At 41.3% G+C, this 15296-nt stretch overlaps 1 protein-coding gene across 1 annotated transcript in view; it reads left to right on the forward strand.

Moving 5' to 3' along the window:
- Positions 1-15296, forward strand: part of ppp1r9a (protein phosphatase 1, regulatory subunit 9A) — a 39723-nt gene that overhangs the window by 16828 nt on the left and 7599 nt on the right. The window contains exons 5-12 of the mRNA XM_044053309.1: positions 1304-1408; positions 4827-4962; positions 8839-8985; positions 10503-10556; positions 11545-11774; positions 13089-13185; positions 13634-13795; positions 14335-14413. Coding sequence (XP_043909244.1) covers positions 1304-1408; positions 4827-4962; positions 8839-8985; positions 10503-10556; positions 11545-11774; positions 13089-13185; positions 13634-13795; positions 14335-14413 — 1010 coding nt within the window. The remainder of the gene's footprint in view (positions 1-1303; positions 1409-4826; positions 4963-8838; positions 8986-10502; positions 10557-11544; positions 11775-13088; positions 13186-13633; positions 13796-14334; positions 14414-15296) is intronic.

Genomic DNA, 15296 nt, shown 5'->3' on the forward strand with positions numbered 1-15296 from the left:
TTTTTTTTTACATTTCAATTGCTTTGTACATTTGCAATAGATTATATGGTATTTATATGATGTTGTTATTGAAGAAAAAGAGAATATACGAGAGAGAAATACTTCTCTTTTTGTCTTTTAAAAACACTTCTTTTCAGTATAGTTGAGCTTCATGGCGTGCGGAATCATTGTGTTGCATTAATGTCTGCTTCTCTGTCAGCTGATGGAAACACAGTCGTCCTCTGTTGTGAATCTGCAACTCTGCCATAAAGCTTGATCACCGAGACGAATATTAGTGTCTCGATAGCAATAAATATTGACTTTGGCACATTCCTTTGCCCTGAGCTCTATCTCCTTTCTCTTACACACACACACACATACACACACACACATCATGACCTCTCCAGCCACTGGACTCCCTCTGTCTCGGCTGTGGCTCACTGTTGCGTCTGCAAACTCCACACAGAAAGCTCCTAGAATGGGAATCGAACCCAGCACTTGAATTCCTGCTGTGAGGCAACAGCACTAACCACTTTGTGTTTTTAATGCCGGCCACTCAAAGCATGATAAAGAAGTTTGAGGCTGTGAAGGTCAGAAAATAATCTGAGCTGCTGACTGACCCACAGAAAAGCAGAATAATGCGTCTCTATGGCAACTCTGATTGATGTGTTGGTTGCCACTGGTGTCGCATAACATTTGTGTTTTAAAATAATAATAATAATATATATATATATATATATACCATGTACGTATTTAAGAATAGGTTACAGTCATCGACGTTAATAGTAAATCACAGGCGTACACATTATAGTCAGGAAGCGTGCGTGAAGCATGAAAGCTGTGCTTAGAACAAACAGAAGCAGGGCCTTAAAAGCGATTTCTGACAGTTCAACCAGAGTTTACGTTGCTGCGCAGATGTTCAAGTGCATTTAAAAAGAATATTATTTGAAGCCATGGCGTTCACAACTCCCCTGCAGTTTATTCTAGGTCAGGAACTTGTCCTGTAGCTGACCTCTGATCATGTCATGGAGCAGAGCAGAAATAAAAATCTGTGCTGAGGCTAATTGTCCTCTGTGTCCTCATCAGGCCTCCCAGTTACTTTTGAGCCTCATCTCTTCTGTCTCGTGGTCAGGGGGAAAGAGTCTGGAGCTAATGCAGTAAATCTGGGGATCGGAAATAATGTGGAAATCCATCATAGGCCAGTTTGTTTTTCTGCATCTGACAGGAGTTTCATAGAAAGACGTTGTGTGAATAATTTGCCAGTGGAATTTTCCGCTCACATGTGCACTGTGATTAATGATATTGTCATATGTGTCTCTGTTAGGATAAAGGTCAATGACCAGATTGTGGAGGTGGATGGAACCAGTCTAGTGGGCGTCACCCAGAGCTTCGCTGCCTCCGTCCTCAGGAACACATCAGGAGTGGTTCGGTAAGATGCGCGCGCACAAACAAACATGATGTTGTTGATGTTGTTATTCTGCCTCTGTTTGGGATTCTGTCAAGCAATACTAACAGACCTGACCGAGGGAGCGCTTGTGTGTATACAGCATCAGCGCACGCGCTCCCTTCACAGGGTCAGTTTGCAGTGATTTGAATGTAAAGGACATTTGTTAATGTTTAAAAGTTAGACACTGCGGTTGTAATCCTGCTGTGTAAAACTGTGATTATTTGGACATAAACACAGGTCAGTGTGATGCCAGTACCTCCGTTTGTTACTACCGTAACTATAAAACCAGACTCTCACCCCAGTGTTCCATGTGAGAAATCCTCGTCATCATCGCTTCTCTCCACTGTGTGCTGAGAACAGCGAGCGCTCTTCATCTGCTGCTGTCATGGCGCTAAAGTTGCAAAACAGCCACTTAAGCAGCTCAGTGCCATTTTGTTTGGCAAGAGCCCGGTGGTTCATTATCATTTCTGAGGAGATGCTGGAACACAATATGTGACAAAAGTCTGCTATGCTTGACTGTCGAGCAGTTATTTGGCAGGGGCTCACTTCAAGCACTGGGGGTTGCAGACCACACACACACACACACACTGAGGAGAGCAGCCACTGCTGTCCATGGCAACTCAGATTTCCTTTGGTTCTTATTGGGGTTTAGTGTTGCTTCCACTGTTTTCACCTCCTCTGACCCCCTTTTTTTTTTTTTTTTTACTTTTCCCCTATCACTATTTCTCTTTTCACGTACACCAGGCATGTCCAAAGTCCGAAAGTGCCCAAAATCCAGTCGTGACAGACGGATACATGCATTCATCTCTGTGATGTTATTATGATATCTGACTCGTAGAGATTAGCACGAGTTTGCATGTTCTCGCCGCGTGGGCTTTCTCCGGGTTCTCCGGGTTTCCTCTTACAGTCCAAAAACATGCAGATTTGGGTAAATTGGACTCTCTAAATTAGAGCTGAAACAATGAATCGATTATTAATCGATTAGTAAATAAATCGACAGCTATTTTGATAACAGACTCATCGGTTCAAAGCTTTTTTTTGAACATAGACGACCCCACAGAATCAAAGCAGACAGATGCTGTTTGCTGAACTAATATTGACAGTGGGCTTATTCCACATACCAGAATGTGGCACCGTGGGAGAGGCAGCCTTGGAAAAGGCTCAATCTGTCACCTGTCAATCTATCAATCAACATGTATAATTGCTTTTTTTTGCATGTATAAATCTAAATCTAACATGGAAGTAGAATTCGGGGAGCAGTGTTTTTTAGTGCATTGTTTCCTCTCAGCGTCAACAGCAGACCTGTTTCACACTGTTTCTTTCTCACTATTTTCAGTCTTCCTCCATCATGTCTCTCCCACTCACTCCAGCATCATCACCTCCTCTTCCTTCTCTTCAATTTCCTCCTCGGTAAATCCTTCTCTCTCTGTCTGATCATCTTGAGGTTTTCGTGGCCAACTGTCCCAGATTTGCCATTTTAGCTATATTTATCTGCGAGCTCCAGCAGCAAATCACACAGGTTCTTCTGACCACAGGGAGTGAGACACTGGGATACACATCACATGAACAAAACTAGGCAAACAATAAGAAACACTATAAAAAAAATAATATATATGTATATATACACACACGTATACATATGTATATATATGTATACATACATATTTATTAGTATATGAGGTTAGACAGAACAGAGGAACAAACAACTGCATATACTAACACACAGATCCCGAACATGCAAATCTGCAGATTTGTTCTTTCTTTTTCAACTTGCAACTTCATCAAGTGAAGGAAAAAAAACCTTGTTTATTTAACATAAATAAAGAAGATCGGTAGTGAAGGTTTTTTCGCTGTTGTGCTGAAGCAGCACTGCGTGTGGCTGGCAGCTCCTCGACGACGGGGAAATAAGACCGAGTGAGGAAATAAGACAGACTCCCCATGCGCGAGGAGAAAGGGCTGTTTCCAGGTCAGCTGCTCCTCAGACGTCCATGTTGTCCAAAGGCTTGTTCCGGTGCAGTACTTTGTGTGTTTACAGAGCCCTCTCCAGGCCTCTTTTCTTTTTCTTTTTCTTTTTTTCCTTCAAATCTTCTCTCTGCTCTGCCCTTCACTTGTTCCCTCTCGTGCAGATCATACAGAGCTCTCTGCTGGACCGTGAGGCCTCTTCTACTTCCCCTGTAGAAATATATTAAAGAGCTCTCAGGAGCTGAATTCACTTGATTAGGCACCGTCTTCAATCCTCTCTCTCTCTTTCTTCCTGTGTGTGTGTGTGTGTGTGTGTGTGTGTGTGTGTGTGTGTGTGTGTGTGTGCGTGTGTGTGTGTGTGTGTGTGTGTGTGTGTGCGTGTGTGCGTGTGCGTGTGTGTGTCTCCATCTATTACTCTACCCCCTCCCTAGTTCGACACATACAGATGGGTTGGAGATTTCCTGGAATAGGTCAGAGGAATTCTTCATCCTCGGTGCTTGCTTTTAGCAGAATTATGAGAAGAATACATTTATTATGATATTGTGCATTATCTTCTACAGCATTATAATAAATCTATTCTAGGTTTTCTTGAATGGATGACTCACCTTTTCTGCCTCCGTTGCATTGACAAACACGAAGGCATCATTTGACAGCATTTTATAAACAAACACAGTCTCTAAGGAAGTTTCAGTTTCCATCTGCCCTTAACCGCATCTTTCTCGTTTTTATCTTTAAATGTTCTGTCGCTAGATCCTGTGTGCTGCTACTGTAGCTTGGAGGCACAGCTTGTGGCTTTCTCCATTTAGGTCCACGCTAGGATAATGACAGGCCCGCTGTCCTCTGACATTATTATGTGTTTCCCGTCGCTCCCTGCCCTGCCCTGATTCGTCAGCAGATACTGCTGTCACTGCTGTGTGGCTCTGGGCCTGGGCTGCAGTCAGAGAGTCACTGCTGTGGGCATTTCTCTGCACAAACACACTCCACGTGGACAGAAACGCAGGATTTTCACACAGAAATGTTATTAATAATATGTTTAGAAAGGAATTAAAACTATAAAGTATGTCTCTGAATGTCTAAAATCTATTTTTTAAGTTACTGCTCCATTTTTATACGCCTTTGTGGCACTGTCAAATAAAAGATAAATATTTGTAACTAGAATTTATTAGACTGTCATTTAATTTCCCTAATCCATCCAAGTGGCAGCCAGTCTTGACATCATCCAAAATAATCTGAACTCCAGGCTCCTATTGGATGATACCACCGGTCAATCATATGGGTGTCCACTCATATGCCTTATCATTCCATGATGCATTATCATTTTCCTCTAAATGGGAGCATTCATTCATTCATTCATTTTCTACCACTTTATCCTCCACATGAGGGTCGTGGGCGTCGCTGGTGCCAATCTAACTGTTTCTAACTGTGCCTCTGGCTGCAGGTTTATGATTGGCCGAGAGCGTCCGGGCCAGCAGAGCGAGGTGGCCACTCTGATCCAGCAGACACTGGAGCAGGAGAGGAGACAGAGGGAGCTGCTGGAGCAGCAGTATGCCCACTATGATGCCGATGACGATGAGGTAATGACTACAGGCAACACGGTGCACGACGCTAAGATGGTGTGGTTTCAACTGAAATGATCGACCGTCACATAACGTGCGTCATACACTGGTGACACAAGTAGGGATGGCATGAGAGTTCAGGTCCGTACAAGGAAGCGTGATAGTGCTGCCTACACACGACATTTAATCTACCAGACACTGAGCTTATGGCCCTGAAACTCACTGTGTGTGTGTGTGTGTGTGTGTGTGTGTGTGTGTGTGTGTGTGTGTGTGTGTGTGTGTGTGTGTGTGTGTGTGTGTGTGTGTGTGTGTGTGTGTGTGTGTGTGTGCGTGTGTGCACCGTAGACAAAGACAAACATACACATTATGCTATACATTCAGTATATGAATGCATGAATGAAGTTAATTAGAGCGTCCGTCAGCTCCACTCATTCATGGAGACATCATCACTCACAGACCTTCATCATTCACATGTATGTTAAAAGTCCGATTTTAGTCAGACTAAGACAATAATTCAGTTTTCTTGGTGTCATGTAAACACGTTAGTCCAACTAAAATCTAACTAGTCTTAATCGGACTATGAATCACATTATCCAGGTATGTTAGTCTGATTAAGACTAGTTCAATAAGGATAATGAGATTCATTGTCCGATTATACGCTTAGTCAGACTGGAGTCAGACTGGTGCATTTCCTGCTTTGACCCGGAAATAGAAAGAAAGGACGTATAGGTGGCGGCGGCAGCAGCAGCGGTATCTTTGTGTGGACAACACAGCAACCACAAGAACCACGCTCAATCCGATCTGTATCATGATAAACATGTACAGCGGGTACGAAACATACAGAACCACAACACGATCCAGCTCGACCGTTAAAGGAAACTTGATTCAAAATGTGCGAGCTTATAGAGAGATACGGCGCCACCTACGGAGGTGAAGTCAGAGGTATGCAGCCAATGAATTGGCTTGATTAAACTGTGCATGTAAACGTACTTAGTGATGTTTGAGGTCTCTTTTATTTCCGGTAGACGGTGGATTGAGAGCCTTGTAACATGTAACATTTCCAGCTCCTTTTAAAGCTCCTGCAGTGAGTGGCTGGAGGCTTGCAGAGTCAATTTGAAAAGCACACAGGAAATGCCGTGATCGAAACAAAGTTAGTGCGACATGATTTTAAATAATCATCCCGAGACCACAGATCCCCACAAGGGCACATAAACATTTACTGGGGATGTTGTTAAAGTTGTTTATCCATATATAGATTAAAAAAAATCTACCACTGTGGAGCACCAAGGCATCCATAACTCCCTAAGTGTTGAATGGGTAAATAGTTACAAAACCATTACAAAGATCTATGGAGCAATAAAGGAGTTCATCAATATTAATATCTCTATAAATATTAGATCAAGTTCTCGGTGGAGGTTGTGTCTCACTGCATGTGCTGCCTGGTTAGATGTGACAGACGGGTCTTTATTGATGCCGGGGCACCGAGATGAAAGGGTAAAAAAAAAAAAAGAAAACAGTGTAATCCCAGATTAAAATGGGAATGTGTTTGATCAGCTTTCACTTCTGATTCTAATGACTCTGTAATGCCAGTTGGTTTTTAAGGTCTTTAGGAACATGCTCTATTTTAGCTCCATTTCCAGCACAACACTAAGATTTCGCGATCATCTTCCGGCCCTTAGTTAAGCCTGCATAACATAATCACTGAGAGCTATTTGTGATGGGAGTGTTTGGTTGACTGTACCAACTTTTTTCTGTCATTTCCTGTTACCCTAAAATACAACTTTATGTAGTAAAAACAAAAGAGAGTCAATTTTGTCTCATAAATATGTGCATGTGAATATAAAATACAATTCTGTCAACACAAAGAAAGTTCAAGTTCAAAGAAATCCTTTTGTGGCTTCCGTGCACTTGGCAGTAACAGCCCTCTCTTCTCTCCTCTGACCGAAAGTCATCATGCGAACGTCGTTCTCGGATCAGACTTTTGTTCACGCTCCACCTCATCACTCCAAACCCCCTCCATACAACATGAAATCTCATGCACACGTGCGGTGGGAGGTGATGCATTCATCATATGCAAATTGCCGTTTGACTGCCCCTCGTGTTCGGCGGTTAACCCCACCCACAGTAAATTGGACCTCAAAGGTTGACGTGGGCGCCATGGCAACAAACAAGCCCATTATGTAAATGGTTCTCCACAGACAAATCAGGCCAGAGTGGAGTACTTGGGGGGGTGAGTGAGGTGTGGAGAGGAGGATATAGGCCAAGATGATGAGACTGTGTGTGTGTGTGTGTTCTACATTTATGTGACAGATCACTACAGGAGCGTAGATGATATATAGACGAGTGCATAATAAATGTGCATTAACACTCCACGTTGTAAAAGCATTTTATTATCAAATACACTTATTCCCTCTAGAATCATGGTGTGAGCGACTTTGTGTCAGATTTCACTACCAGACCACGCCCCTGTTCTGCTCGTCACTCTCCCTCCCTCCCTCTTTCCTGCTCTCAGCCCATTTCTCAGCATTATGACAATCAGGGATTGGGCGGAGTTAGTCTCAGAAGAGAGGGTTTAGTTACCCTTTAAGAGGGAGACAGCGTTTTTATGAGGCTCCACTGGAAACATCGGGAAGCCTTAATGGCCGATGCCAACATTTATTATACAATATTTTTACAACAGGGGAGAAGACAAAAAAACATGTCATACAATAATATCATATCACAAACACATTTCTTTATTTTCAATTATGATTATGGCTTCAAAGTATTACAAAAATGTTTTTTAAAAAAAGAAAGAAAAAAATGATTCTGAATAATTCAAATTATTTTATTCTGAAAATAACGCTTTCAAAGTTGTAATGGCGTTTGACTTCCTGTCCCGCTCGCCATCGGGGGTTAAACTGACAGTGTGAGTAAAGATATTTACAATATACAATCATTTAAAGTTATTTTAAGGTACAAATTCAAACTTTCATTATTTGAAGCCACTTTTTAAGTTAAAGTCAAAGGTTAATCGTTTGAAATAATCGGGATTTCAATCATGATAGTTATTGAGTACTTTGTGTTTCTGTTGCTGATCTTTAGGTTGAACTCCATTACAGACACTTACAGACTCAATCCTTATAAACCTTGACCCATAATGTTCTTGCATTTTAAGTGAAATGATGATTAATGAACAAAATTCCCCCCCGATTTTTCAATGACTAAGTGTTGATGTGACACTTGCGGCTCACCGGGCTGTCATTTATGAAAAATGTAGTGTTAATAAGTAGCTTAACTACATGTTATGTAACCAATGTCACTAAAATAGCATTACTTGCTTGCAGTAAAGAGAACATTAAGCGACTGGTGGTGAAAGCAATGAGGAGCATGTGTGGTGTCAGTTTCAGGAGAGACGGAGACAAACAGATGAAAGAAGGGACAAACTGATTTATTTAACTTTACTTGATGATGAGATGCAGAGAGTCGGAGCAGGAGAGGATAGTTTTTCTGCAGCCGTCAGTCGTTCATGTTATCAGGTGTGGGGACGCTGAGACGGTTGAAAGTGCTGACATTGGCAGACTTGGAGTCTGTAGCTGCATCTCTGAGTGAATGCAGTCTTCAGTTACATCTTGTTATACTTTATGTCATAAAATCCATTTGGTTTAAAAAAAATAGAGCCCTAGTCCTAAACAATAACAATTGTGACGCAGTGATACTGCTACGATCGTGACGTCACAAAATTTGTGCCACTTTCTTCCCAGTTTTCTTTTGTTTCATCTGAACTATGCAAACTAACATTTTATTGTTAATGTTAACTAGTATAACTAACAACTAGCAATAATAATAGTACATTTTACTAACAGCACAAAATGTCAAAAAGTGTGTCTGACGTAACATTTGCCCTAAAAGCAGACGGGAGAGTACGCCACGGACGACGAGGAAACGGGGACGACGGGGGCCGAGGAGAAGAGCATCGAGGTGTTCGACTTGCCCGAGACGGAGGACATCTTGTCTCCCTCGGAGTTAGATGCCAATAAACTCTACCAGAAATTCAGAGAGGTAAACTTTACAGACTCTACTTAATCATCGCACTGTTACAGAGCCCCAGACATGGGGAACAAACTCTCATTTGTGGCCACAAAATAGATAAAACGTGAGCACAAAATACTACATAATCATCCCCATGAAAAAGTGCAGAGTGAAAGAGGCTGTAGCTGCACTACTCCTTTTTATTCCACTCTGTGTTGTGTTTTAGTGTTGCATTTGCATCCCTTTTCTTTTAAAATGTCATTTTCCCTTCATTGTGAAGGCACTTTGAGCTGCAATCCTTGTATGAAAGGTGCTATACAAATAAAGTGTATTATTATTATATTAGTGTCACAGTTTCAAGCGAGGGTACGCTCCATTTTCTTACCCAGCTGTCCAACTTGTTGAAGGGAATGATACCAAACCCACAAATGACTTATTTCATGTCCACGAATAAGAGTTTTTTGCTCCCCTCGTCTTGTCTGGGCCTCCACGACATTTTTCCTCTGCTTTGAGGAATAAATTGTGAATAAAGCCACAAACCCAGTAGAATTACACAACAACAAAAATCAAACTCTACTAATTACACACACACAGCACCACTGCTTTACACGATCCATTTTCTGTCTGCGTTATTTCTGATCTGGTCGATTCCAGATGTTAATACATAAAGATAATGTGTATCCTGCTGCTCTTCACACGGCCTGATGATAAATAGTTGATTGCACCACCTCAAAAGAACAGCTGTACAATGGAAAATGAACTCATTGACATTTTTTTTTAACATTGATCGTACAGCTCAGGACTGAACCACTGCAGCCACATTAACTGTGTGACACATTTAACAAATGTTAAGACCGCTGGAGTCTCATCACCACCGTGTTTTTACTGAGAACAAGGACCGAGAACCTCGTTCCCATCACTTAACACCGGCCTGTATCCTTAAGGATGAACAAAGTCAGACATGTTCACGTTTCCTGTTGCTCTCATTATCATCTCTTCCCCACCATTTCTCATTTTCTGCCTCACCCCCCTGCAGCTCTTATTCACTCTGACCTCCACGCTTGTTCCATTTCCAATGCTATCTGCAGTTCTATCTCCTCTTTCCTTCTCTCTGACTGCACTTCTTCACGTCCATCATATTCCAGTCTTATGTCCAGGTTCATCTTTTCGATCCGTCCAACTTAGAAATCGAAGCATAGAACACTTTTGTTTAATATTTAATATGTTCCTGACTCTGCACTTTTTATTTGAACAGTTTTTCTTTTCTTGTTGGAATATACGTGTATATTTATAAATAATTTTTTTATATAATAATTTTTTTTTTTCTCATCCGCATCACTGTTTTTTTCTCCCCCCCTCTCCTCTGAGAGTTTGTGTCAGTGCTGGAGCTGGGATGCTGTCAGGGGAGGACAGGGTTCGCCTCCCCCATCCGTCAAACACTATCGACAGTGGAGAGAGAGAGAGAGAGAGCCTGCGTGGCCATGCATTTGATTATCTAACTGCCCTCTCTTTTCTTTTCTTTCCCATCTTCCCTTTTCCTCTAATAGCTCCAGATCAAACACACAGTGACCGAGGCCGAGATCCAGAAGCTTAAAAACAAGGTAAGAGATTAAAACTGTCGGGGCGTGTGAGGCTGCGCGCGGGTGTAAATGACCGACGTTTGTTGTAATTTGTAAATGGCTGCGCGACCAGGTTTCAGGTCAACACAGGAGGAGCGGGGTCACGTCTGGTGGGAAATCAGACGGATAAAAATAATGGTACTTTATGGACTGGAGGCATATTACAGCTGTTAATATATGTTTCAATATAATCCAGCTTCCTGTGACTGACTGCTTTAGTAACGTTTTATTTTATTTCATTTTATTCCCAGTTTGTGTTCTTTAATTTTCTTGTGTGTACATATATATATATATATATGTATGTATATATATATATATATATATATATATATATATGTATATATATATGTATGTATGTATATATGTATATATATATATGTATATATATATATATATATGTATATATATATGTATGTATATATGTATATATATATATATGTATATATATATATGTATATATATATATATATACTGTATATATGTATATATATATATATATATATCCTTAATTGTGTCACATTTGTGAGTGTTTGGAGTTGATTGTGTTGCATTAATTGTACTTAAGTGGGAATGAATCACTGAATAAATAAGTGCTAATAGTAATAATGCATCAGAATTTTATAGCGCTTCTCAGGTCACTCAAAGGCGCTTTAACAAGAGAATAATAAAAGAGAGGTGGTCAGTAATAAATGAATACATTAAATTAAGTTAATGAATAATGTTAAAACCATGGAAATGCCAGTTTGAACAGGTGGGTCTTGATTTGTCTGTTTTAAAATACTCATTTTAACCAGCTGCGCTGAGTTTTTGTGAAGTTGCAGAAAACTGATTTTTTTTTTGTTCAAACTATGTGATACGATAGCATTTTTAAATATGAAAAAAAATATATATATACTGTATATCTTCAAAAACGAAGCGCTGACGGTGTGTTATGAAAACGTGCGCTCAATTGTTTCTGCGCTGCCTTCAGTTGGCGTCAGTGGAGAAAGAGAAGCAGCGCTGGGAGAAAGAGAAGAGCCAGCTGAAGGCGAGCATAGAGGAGAACAAGGAGAGGATGCTGAAACTGGAGAGCTACTGGATCGAGGCGCAGACTCTGTGTCACACTGTCAACGAGCACCTGAAGGAGGCGCAGGCCCAGTATCAGTCTCTGGAGAAGAAATACAACAAAGCCAAGAAATTAATCAAAGACTTCCAGCAGAAGTAAGTGAACCCATGTAAAACTTAGAAGATTTATTATGACTTTGACCTACTGTCCACAATCTCTTATGAGGCACACGCTTGTAGTGCACTCTGTTTCAATATCGCTTTGTGGCTTTGTGGGAAAGTGGCCTCAGACACGCTGTTCGTCTGCTTCACATACAGTATATGGAATTACAGTGGATATTGTTAGGTATAATAATGAAGTCAATACAACTTCATTCAAAATTAAATTAAATTAAATTAAATTAAATTAAATTAAATTAAATTAAATTAAATTAAATTAAATTAAATTAAATTAAATTAAATTAAATGTTTATGAGCCAATAATGAAAAATAAATACAAACCAAAAGCAAGATTGTCAAGCACATCTAAATGGTTGTGCAGTTGATTTAAAGGATGCTTTCACGTCATCAAGTAAGAAAATCTGCTACTGTGATTTCTTTGATATAACCACAGGGTAAACACAATCACAAAGATTCCAATACAACATTAAGTGAAATGACTTAAAACACAGGTCTCAAACTCATGGCCCGCGGCCCCAGTGTGACCCACCGTCTGTTTTTCTGTGGCCCAGTCACAAGTTACTTCTGTGTGTTTTTGATTTTCAGATGACTTTGCATCATAGATACGTTTTTCACTGTGAACTAGATACTGTTCCTTTTCAAAAATAATCGCTTTTATTTTGAAATTCTGTGAAATACCATCACAGATGTCGATATTCCATCATAATATTGCAGTAGTTTTAAGTTCATTTCCCCTACTCTTTGCTTTGCTTTAAAAAGTTAGATTTGTTACTTGCCCCACTGACCAGACCAGAATGACCACTCTGTGACCCCGAGGTCATTTGAATTTGAGACCCCTGACTTAAAATAAGGCCAGTGTTTAGTACATGTGTTCTTGTCACCTCCATTACATTGAGTGTCTCCTAGTCCAGACTCTAAAAGTCTATTTATACAATTCCCCTAAAAAAGTTCAATCCCAGATACATATCAGTGAATCATTTTAGATACATCTTTCCTCATTTTGCCTCTTAATGAAACTGCTTAATGGGCTTTTTGAGGATTAAGACCTGGTTTAAGGGTTAGGGTTAGAATTAGGTTTAGATAAGGGACTTAGTTTTGATGGTTAAGGTTATCCAATCCAATCCAACTGTATTTATAACGCTCTTAAAAACAGCTGAAAACAAAAAGTGCTGCACATCAGAGATATATGAGTGTCCACACAATAAACCAGCGTGTGAGTGTCAGCCTCAGTTCCTAAAAACACACACACACACAGACAGCACATTACCAATTATCTCTTTTTCCCTCCAGGGAGGTCGAGTTTATCCAGAAGGAGGATGCAGAGAGGAAGCGGCTGGAGGATGCAGAGAAATCTCACCTGGCTGAGATCCAGGGACTCCAAGTCAGGGTACATTTTCTGGAGTTTTGAGTTACTCCTTCTCTCTCCTAATTTGCAATGTAGTTATTCTGCCTGTGTTTCCGTGATTCAGCATATTGCCCTCAAAACACTGAAGAATAACAAACTAACGAGGAACATATTTTCTCATGTTTCAGCATCGTCAGGCTGATTAGTAACATCACATGATGAATGTGGTGTCCAGGAAGCCTGCGGTTGGTTCTAATGTCGATTGATGCTCTTTAAATGCGACAGTTGTGGGTGTTTCTTTCGACTCAGGTCTCGGGCCGTGACAGAGGACTAAGAATCTGGAGTGACAGAACAACAACGGGACAGAATATAAGGACTGACAGTCGCCGTCCAGTGTTCTTATACTCCTTATGTGCAAACACGCACGGCTGTTTTGACAGGCGCGTTCTCCGCGGCTGACTAACATCGATTGTTTCCTCTCCCTCCACAGATTGCAACATTGGAGTCCGAGCTCATGCAGCTGATGAAGCAAAATGGCATCCAGGTCAACAACAACAACAACAGCAACAGCGCCGAGAGGCTGAGCGCTCAGCAACGCGGTCCCATCTGCGCTGCAGCACAAGCCAGAGGTTTGGTTTTGTTAGGATCAGTTGTTTGACATTTTAGCAAATCATCTCGATTTGTGACTATTTTTCTGTCTGCTTAAGTTAAAGTAACACAATGTAGGCTTTGCTCTCTGGGTCCCCCTACAGTTGGTAAGTGGTGCTGTTACAACCGTCAAAATAATATCTGAGGCAGACGATACTGGTGAACTCTGAAGCAGGACCGTGACAGTGAAGGTTCATGAATGTTGTGAAGGGAGAAGACAAGCTGTGGTGACAAGCTGAAAGAAGAAGGAGAAGAACATTAGAAACAGGAGCTGTGACATGTCTTAATGCAGAAAGTTGAAGTTCTTTTTGTGGCATGAACCTGAAACTGAAAGGTAAATACATGTCGTGCCAATACAGGCGATGCATTGGAGGTGTTCACTCTTGGAGACATTATTTGAAGGTTGAAATTCTACTCTGCACATTTGGTGGAAGCAGGTGGAAATGACTTGGCCCCATCCATCCATCCATCCATCCATCCATCCATCCATCGAATCATTCATCTATTCATCATCTATGTAATTTATCCTTTATGGGTCTCAAGGGAGCTGGAGCCACTGCCGTGCAGAGGACGTTGGTCGGGAGTGAGACCCTCACACTGAACAAGTCGCCAGTTCATCACAGTATTTGGCCAGAAACAATGAAATTAGGCAACTAACATTTCTACACCCACATTTTCACCTCACAGTAGCATCAATCTTACAGTCTGACGTTTGACGGCATTTGTAGAAACTGTCCAATCAACAGAGTGACCTCTCAAAAAGGAGGGAAAGCGTCCTGCTGCAGGCTGTTTTAATGCCCTGCAGTTTATAGATGTGCTCGGACACTGTTTCGCTTCGTAATCAAACATTTTCAGGCATGTACACAGTTATTAAAACACACAATACAATTCAGTTCTCTCTTTGACGCACATCCCTAATCCTCCCACTCCCCGCTGCCTCAGTTTACACACACGTTCACCTCTGACCCTAGTTTCACTATTAACCTCGATAAGTAGAAACAAACGTGTAATCCCTTCTTTCAGCACATCTGTCTGACTTTGTTCTCCTCGTGTCTTTTTAAGCCCCGTTGGCTTTATTTCAGTGGCTGCGCCTGTCAGGGGGGGGAGTGTGTGTGTGTGTGTGTGTGTGTGTGTGTGTGTGTGTGTGTGTGTGTGTGTGTGTGTGTGTGTGGTGTGTGTGTGTGTGTGTGTGTGTGTGTGTGTGTGTGTGTGTGTGTGTGTGTGTGCGGCATGTGTGTGTAAAGGTGGACAGGATATCGTACAGTGAAGACGACATAACTGAGTGATTGGATTTGCACTGATCTGATTGACGCAGCTCACCGTGTGATATTGTGTGGAGGGTCAAGAGAGACGTATGAAAGAGGATATGATGAAAGACGTGATGGCGTGTGGGAGCAGATGACAGGATTATTCACATTCAGAACGTTCTGTCATCTCACAGCGTTTCCCTGTGCTCTCAGGAATAAGCTGACAAAATGTAATTGCTCTTGTCTATGAAATAACAT

This window comes from Solea senegalensis, linkage group LG20 (genome assembly GCF_019176455.1).
Source record: "Solea senegalensis isolate Sse05_10M linkage group LG20, IFAPA_SoseM_1, whole genome shotgun sequence".
Lineage (NCBI taxonomy): Eukaryota > Metazoa > Chordata > Actinopteri > Pleuronectiformes > Soleidae > Solea > Solea senegalensis.